This window comes from Zonotrichia leucophrys, chromosome 6 (genome assembly GCF_028769735.1).
Source record: "Zonotrichia leucophrys gambelii isolate GWCS_2022_RI chromosome 6, RI_Zleu_2.0, whole genome shotgun sequence".
NCBI classification, from domain to species: Eukaryota; Metazoa; Chordata; class Aves; order Passeriformes; family Passerellidae; genus Zonotrichia; species Zonotrichia leucophrys.
In genome coordinates, this window is record NC_088176.1 from 12,321,535 (window position 1) to 12,329,225 (window position 7,691).

The 7,691-nt window shown below is 52.0% G+C and overlaps 1 protein-coding gene across 1 annotated transcript; it reads left to right on the top strand.

The window, feature by feature from the left end:
• Nucleotides 1–2,665: 2,665 nt before the first annotated feature.
• On the top strand, nt 2,666–7,635 carry CALHM2 (calcium homeostasis modulator family member 2). The gene is made up of 3 exons (XM_064716457.1): nt 2,666–2,861; nt 4,623–5,589; nt 5,672–7,635. Exons 2-3 carry the CDS (start codon nt 5,047–5,049, stop codon nt 6,086–6,088), a joined length of 960 nt encoding a protein of 319 aa, XP_064572527.1. The 5' UTR covers nt 2,666–2,861; nt 4,623–5,046; the 3' UTR covers nt 6,089–7,635.
• The last annotated feature ends 56 nt before the right edge of the window (nt 7,636–7,691 follow it).

Sequence of the window (7,691 nt, forward strand, 5' to 3'; positions counted from 1 at the left end):
GAGTGCCCATTTCTGCTGCCAAGTTGTGAAACCCTAAAAGATCACATTACCCCTCCACATACTACATCCCCACAGACACATGGCTCCCAAGCCAAGAAAAGCCTTAAAATAAGTTTGACCAAAGCAATGAGGTAGTGAAGAGACATTCCATATCACCCTGTGTGACAGAAACAGCGTGGTTGGTGTTACGGGCACCATTAAATGAGGATTCCACAGAGATGCTCCTTGAGGGAAGTGTCCAGACAAGGACAGCAGCTAGCATTCAGCAGCAGGGGATGGAGAGAGGGCCAGGCCAGCACCCTTCCACAAATCTGCCTCAGGACAATTTGTTCTTACAATTTTTCCTGTATCTCTCCCTGACACAAACACTGTTGTTAAAAACCCACCTGGATGTTTGTTTAAGGAGCCAAATGAATAATTCAGGTTTACCATTCAAGTTCTGTGCTCTAACACCAGGATTTATAAAAGCTATTTACAAAAGCCATTGGTGTTTCTTTACTTGTATGCAATGAAAAGGACTGGAAGAGTCCCCAGGCCAAGCCTGAGGTGCTGAGGCTGTGTGAGTTGAAGAGTTTTGCCAGTGCTTGGCCACCAGCAGCAGCCAGCCCCGGCCCTCAGAGGAGAAGCTGGGAAGTCACCACCAACACTACACAATTCAGGGTGACTGCCCACTTCCACAGAAACAGAGGATGACAGGATGCAGGCCCTTGAGGTGACCATGGAAATCATAGCCCAGAAGAGTGTTTCCCAGTGGCCCTGACTTTATTACAAATATGCAGAAGGCAAACCCCTTTTGAGGCATGAGTTTTAACCCTGCCACGTCCCTTCCAAGATGTTCATCCACTTGAAATTTCTGCTGCGGTGTTCTTGTTCAAACAACTTATTATGAGTAACTGAAGTGACTGTCGTTTGCATAAACCTTAATTATCAGTGTGCAACTCCACAGAGGCTTTGGGGAGAAGAGAACAAAGGACCAAAGTGATGAGGAAATTCTCCTGGCTGCTGTGAGAGCATTTTAGCAAGCTCATAGTCAAGGGCAGGCTGAATCTGGCCAACTCCCAAGAGAAAGGAGCGTGACTTAGCTTTGTCATCAATCTTCACACCCAAACTTTAATTAACGCACCTGCCCAGAAATTAATAGGCACAAAACCTGATTTACAAAGCAAAGGAGATTAAAAGATAAAAGTGGTTTCCACTCCTATCATTTGCAGTTTTGTGCTGTTTGTGGCTCACTGGGAAAGGTGTGCTCAGAATCCCCCACGATGGCGAGCAGCACAGAGGGATGGCGGGCTCCATGGCACAGCCGTTAAGGTATCAACTAGATGCATTTGCAATGAGAAACTCTTGGGCTTTTAACCAAGATTTTTAAAATTAGAGCTTTGCCCCCATACAGCAAATGGAGCAGTTGCAGAGTCCTCATAGATCAGGTTCCCCTCTCCACGCCGGAATCTGGGGACATTGCTCATGGCCTTTGGGAGGAGAGCCTTCCCAAGGAAGCCCAACACAGCCCCAGGCTGTGGTCCCAGTGCTGATCCCACTTTGTTGCAGTGCTCTGAGCGTGGAGCAAGCCCCGGGTCCCCACCAAGCCAGCAGGGGAGCCAGCCCCAGGCGAGCACCCAGGGTGTGGGAGTGCCGAGGGATGCACCGCGCCCAAACAACCGGGAGCTGCAAAAACCCGCCCGGGGACCCCACGTCTGGGCTAGGAAGGAAAACGGTCCAAAAACCCCATCGGCTGAACTGCCGGCGCTGGGCTGAGCCTACATTTGCTCGGGGAGGAGGGGAACGTGGGTGTTGCTGAGGATTTGCCTGTGCTGAAGGCATTCCCTGGGGAGGGCTGAGTTTAACCCCAGGGACAAGACGGCAAGGAGGGTGGGGAAGGAGGATGGGGGCCCCCAGCCTCTGCAGCAGGCTGGGCAGGAGCTGGAGCTGGGGGACAGACGGTGGAGAGGAGGGAGCAAAGAGAAAGAGAGGCGCTCTCGGCTGCCTCGCAGGCATCGCTCAAGCAGGGGAAACAGAGAGCAGAAAAGTTGGACAGGAATGCACCGCACCCGCCAAAAATCAGGCTGTGCCAGTCGTACACACACGGCCCCCGGCCCTGCTCAGTCCCCAGCCTGCTCTGTCCCACCTGGGGGAAAGCAGAACCTGGCACCCCACAGAGCTTGTGACGCCCCAAAATCCACCCAGGCAGGCGCCCTCCCACTGGCTCAGCCGGCTCCCGTGTGCTACAGCAGAAGATTCTGTCCCTTCTTGGGACCATGGTCTTCTCCTGCGCTGTCCCTGCCTGCTTGGCGTGGCTCCATCAGCATCACGGCATGTCGTGGGGACGATGGGGGCTGCACCCAAGCCCAGGGCAGGAGGGATTCCCCATTTCCCCTCTGCACCCCTGCAAGACGCCTCATCGCTGCTGTTCTCCAGGCAAACTCCCGGCCGTCCCAGCCAGCCACTGCACATCTGCATCATGAGTCTGAGAAAGCACGATGTGCTTTTTCCAGTGACTCATTCTCTCAGCTTTTTCATTTCCTTTTTTTTTTTATTCTTAAAGGCACAACCTCAGCTGCGCACAGAGCAGAAGCCAAGCGCCTGCTCTTTGCCCCACCCAAGCTCAGAGCTTGAGAACAACCTCCTCCCTCTTCCCAAAAGCCAACAGCAGAGAGCATGTTTCAAACTGAGTAAGGAGGCCTTTGCAAACTGTTAAGGCTGCTTTCAAAAGCTTCCACTTCACCATCAGACCAGCCTTGGCTGCATCCCAACTCCTGCACAGCCCTGTGTGCTGCTGGAAACCCCCCACAACCAGAACCTGAGGAAAAAAAACACAGGAAGGGCTGAGAAGGCTCCAGAACTGGTTTCAACAACTTTTCCAAGTAAGTGACTTAATTTTTTCTTGCTTTATTTTGGGGAAAGAAACAGAGGCTCTTAAAAACTTAGCTGCTGCAACTTCTTCCTTTACCTGCTTACGACTTCTCCCCTTCTACCCAACCCTCTTTCTCAGACCCTAACTACCAAGCAGAGGAAGGGTAACCTCTAAGTGGCAAATACTTCTCTTTGCCAGCTCCTCAGATTTTTGCTTTGCCATTTGCCAGGCTCTGTCAGGAAGGTTACAGGGCAATGTTTATCGGGGCTGTTTGTGGGTAACTAACAACAGATGCTTGAACTCCAGCAAGTTTGTGGGCTTGGCATCTGGCTGCAAACGTGGAGCTCCGGCAAGCATGGAGATGGAGGCCTGGCTCCCCATCACGTGGTGGCAGTTTTCAGCTGGTCTGTCTCCTTTGCAGAGGGAGTTTTGCATATGGAAAACTGGGAAGCTGCAGGAAGACATTAAGGGCTGTTTACATTTGAACTCGGCAATATCACAGCGTGACTTTAGAGGGATTGCCAGGGATTAGACACAGCAAAGAACAGAGGCAAAATTTCTGCCCCTGTTCCCCACCCGTGCTCCATGAAGAAAGGGAGTAAACAGGTTTTGTTGAGGCAGCAGATGAACAGAGGCAGAGGAGTGATTTAAAGCACAGTGTAAGAGCAAGCATAAGACCATAGGGATTAAAGTATCTTTGTCTCTTCTGCCTGACTACCCCTGAAGTCTTGTCCCTGCAGTTGGGGTGGCTCAGGTAAGACTTTGGGGCAGGTCTGTGGGCCATGGCCCCCAGGCAGCCCCAGATGTGTGCTGGTACTTCCAGCACTGTGCAAGCTGCCAGAGGCGGTTGGTTGGGTGCCTAGGTCCTTCCTGTCTCCAGCAAACCCTGGTGACAGCAGTTCCTCTGAGGCCAGAGGGTTTTGTCATGGGTGAGGTTCACAGGGCTTGCAAGGTGCTTGAGGCTTCCTGAGGAGAAACCCTGTGGAGATGCAGCACTGATGGAAAGTCAGCTAAGAAATTAATTGAATCCAGCTTGCAGATGGGATGGGAGAATGGATTTTGCAGCAGAGAGCATGGATACAATTCCCAGTTATTTCCCTGCCCTTAAAAAAATCAGGGAGCATGATTTTCCCTGCTTGGCCCCAGGTGCCTGCAGCCCTGTCGGTGGGGTGTAACACAGGCAAAGGGCACCAAAGAGCATCTCTGGCACTGAGGCTGCTCAATCTCAGGGCAGCAATTAAGAAGCTGAGCAGGGCCTGCAGGCCAGGACAGGAAGTACGATTTTGTGAATCAGCTGCAGGATGGGAGATCATCCTGACACACCCAGTCCTAGCAAAAGCTCACACAATTGCTGTCCCAGCTCTATGAGTATTTGGTGTTTGTATCCTGGGACATCAGGATAAGCTTTCCCAGAAAGCAACTTCTCTTGCTGGTATGAACAGCCCCCAAGCATCCCTTCACCCTTCTCAGCAAAGGCTGCACCTGCCTGGGCCTCCCATGCTGCATTTCTGTGCTCCCAAATCTTCTGGGATGTCTCACAGCACCCTTGCTGCCTCCCTCACATACCTGTGTCTATTCATAAGTATTAACTCATCAGCTGTAAAGAGGGAGGCAAAAGCCACACAGGACACCTTCAAAGCAGCACAACCCCAGCACCCATGTGCCACATATGGCTGGGCTACTGTGAGTCAGTTGCAGGGCTGGGGACACATCCCAGCGCCAGTACTCTGGTCCAGTTTTCCCAGTAACATGGTGTCCTCCTTCATTGCAGGTTTGGGTGATCATCAAGAGTTTGCGAGTGATGCTGACAATAATTGCCTCTGTGAGAGGTCACTAAGACCAAACAGAAGGAAAGAGGACAAACGTGCAATTGAGAGAGACAGAAAGGTGTGTCCCACCTGTCATCTTTGCTGTAGTGAAGCTTTCGGAGGGCTTAGTGGGAAACTAAAAGGGCTGAGGTTTCACATATTGCTTAGGATACCTTTTGAAGTATCCCTGTATCAGCAGCCAGCTCCACAGGCTGGGACACCAGGTGGGAGGAAGTGACATCGGTGAAGGTGTCTTGCTCCTGGAACAGCTCCTTGCACCTCAGCTAGCAGCAGGCCATTTCATCCCCCACTGGAGTGTTCCTCAGAGCTGGGGGCTGAGCCAGCACAGCCCCCACTGCAGCACACACCTCTCAGGCCCCGGACGAGATGGCCGCCCTCATCGCTGAGAACTTCCGCTTCCTCTCCTTGTTCTTCAAGAGCAAAGACGTGATGATTTTCAATGGGTTGGTGGCCCTGGGCACGGTGGGGAGCGAGGAGCTCTTCTCAGTCGTCGCCTTCCACTGCCCCTGCTCCCCTGCCCGCAACTACATCTATGGGCTGGCTGCCATTGGTGTCCCGGCCCTGGCCCTCTTCCTCATTGGTGTCATCTGGAACAATCACACCTGGAACCTGGTGGCCGAGTGCCACAAGCGGGGCACCAAGAACTTCTCTGCTGCTGCCACCTTCCTCCTCTTTGGCTCCATCATGGGCCGAGCGTCTGTGGCACCCATCACTTGGTCGGTCATCTCGCTGCTGCGTGGGGAGGCTTACATCTGTGCCCTCAGCGAGTTTGTGAAGCCATCCTCCCTGGACAAGTTTCCAGCTGAGTACGGGGCCGAGGTACTGGCCAAGATCCCCTGTAGAGACGTCCCGGCAAACCTCACCAAGTTCAGGGACGAGGTGACCCGGCGGCTGAGATACGAGTCCCAGGTAGGCACAGCAGGGAGAAGCCACAGGGAGTGGGTAAGACAGCCTTGCCGTGTCCTAACGCAACCTCTCTCTTCTCTCCCAGCTCTTCGGCTGGCTGCTCATTGGCATCGTTGCGGTGCTGATTTTCCTCACCAAGTGCCTGAAGCACTGCTGCTCGCCGCTGAGCTACCGGCAGGAGGCCTACTGGGCCCAGTACCGCTCCAACGAGGACAAGCTCTTCCGACGCACGGCCGAGGTCCACTCCAGGATCCTGGCAGCCAAGAACGTGAAACAATTCTTTGGCTTTGTGGCACTGGACAAGGAGGAGAAGGAGCTGGTGCAGGAGTTCCCGGTGGAGGGCGTCCAGCCGAGCCCCCAGTGGAATGCCATCACAGGTGTCTACATCTACCGAGAGAACAAGGGCTTCCCGCTCTACAGCCGCCTCCACAAGTGGGCCAAAGGGGTGGAAGGGAACGGGCCAACCCCAGAAGGCCATGAACTGCTGTTTTTAGCTTCCTAAGACAGAAGTGCACCAGCAGCGCTTCCCCAGACTGCCTGGCAGCCCTTCCAGTACCCGTGCTCAGCTGAGGGATGCACTGGGAACATTCCTCCCGGCAGGATTACTTCTATCAGCAGGTAAACAGGAATCAACAGCCTCAAGGCAGAGACTGATAAGCAATACCCTGAGCTGGGGAACCCCTCCCTCGGAGACAAGAGTCTCGCTGCTGCTCCCAGAGACACAGGGGAGCAAGGAGCAGATGCAGCCCTTACCTCCAGGCTGCCAGTGCAGCCCTCTGCCTGACACACCAGCAGAAGCCTTGGGGAGCAAGAGATGGGCACATTTCTCACTGTGACTCGTGCAGTCCCACTTGTCTCCCCCCCCAGCCATCCCATACCTATTTGTTTTATTGACATTGATATCTTCTTATACACTTGTGTGATGCCTGTTACACAGGCAGGTCCCAGAGCACTTTACAGACTTCACAGTGCAGGTAAAATAAGGAAGCTGTGGGTAAATTCCTGAGGCAAGGAGGATGCAATAGCATCTGGGAAGGAATGGGTCAGTAATAGCCACACACCAAATAACTGAGAGACTAAAGCAGGAGGAATCACCAATACTCCTGGTATTCAGAAAGGCACTCTGTAATTACCAATTTGAAATTTGGGTAAGACACCCAAATTCCCTTTGTCCTTACTAAAGTGCTTGGCAATCTCTAATGAGCCCAAATGGTCACCACAATGAGTTTATGAACCCAGAGGAGGCACCATCAGCAGAACAGCTTTGGGGCAAGGTAGCGAGGTGGAGACTGAGAGGAACCAGTACCCACAGTACTGTCTGCATCTCACTGCATTTGTCATCCAGCCATCAGATGAGAGTCCTTTGTTTGGGTTACAAGCTGCAGGATGACCTCAACCAGAATTACCTTTACATAAATGTATGTATAAACATACATATAGTGGATATAACATATAACTGTAGTTAGTCTGTTGTATTAATGGAGCATCTTTCTCAGAGGGGAAGGGGGTGAGAAAGCTGACAGCCCAAAGAGCACATTACATTCACCCATCAGCTGCACTGGGACTGCAGCCCTGGAGCAACAAGGGGACAGCAGGAACAGAAGGGGGGAGCAGCCCTCTCCCTACACATCTACCACTGAATGTTCTAAAACTCTTTCCACTGCCTTAATTGGCCCCTAAAGCACAATATCTCTTTTATGGACTTGGCCATACTCTGGGAAAGCAAAACCAGAAAGGTGTAAAATTACTACCCTCACCATGACGCTGTGTGACTATGGCTTCAAGGCTGCTCCTCTAGCATTGCACAGTCCCTTTTCTCCCAAGGGCCAATCCTGTGTACGCTGTGTAAAGAGCTGGCATGACAGAGAAGTTTGGCTTTCCTACTTGAACTGTTTTATTATAGATACAACTTCCTTTTACACTGTGTCATTTACCAAAAAACCTAAAGTTGTTCAAAAAACAGCCCAAACCCACAAAACTCAGAGGGGTACACACAAGAAGATTTTAAATAAATTATTAAAGGAGAGTTATTTTTCATTGACTTCTGAGTTTCTTCAGGGGGGTATAAAAGGCATAATTTAACATTCTCTTTGAACTCAAGGACT

Excerpts from the sequence above, each read along its gene's own strand:
- CALHM2 (XM_064716457.1), top strand. The coding sequence starts at position 5,047 with ATGGCCGCCCTCATCGCTGAGAACTTCCGCTTCCTCTCCTTGTTCTTC. Across the intron at positions 5,590-5,671 it reads GGCTGAGATACGAGTCCCAG|CTCTTCGGCTGGCTGCTCAT; the intron begins GTAGGCACAGCA and ends CTTCTCTCCCAG.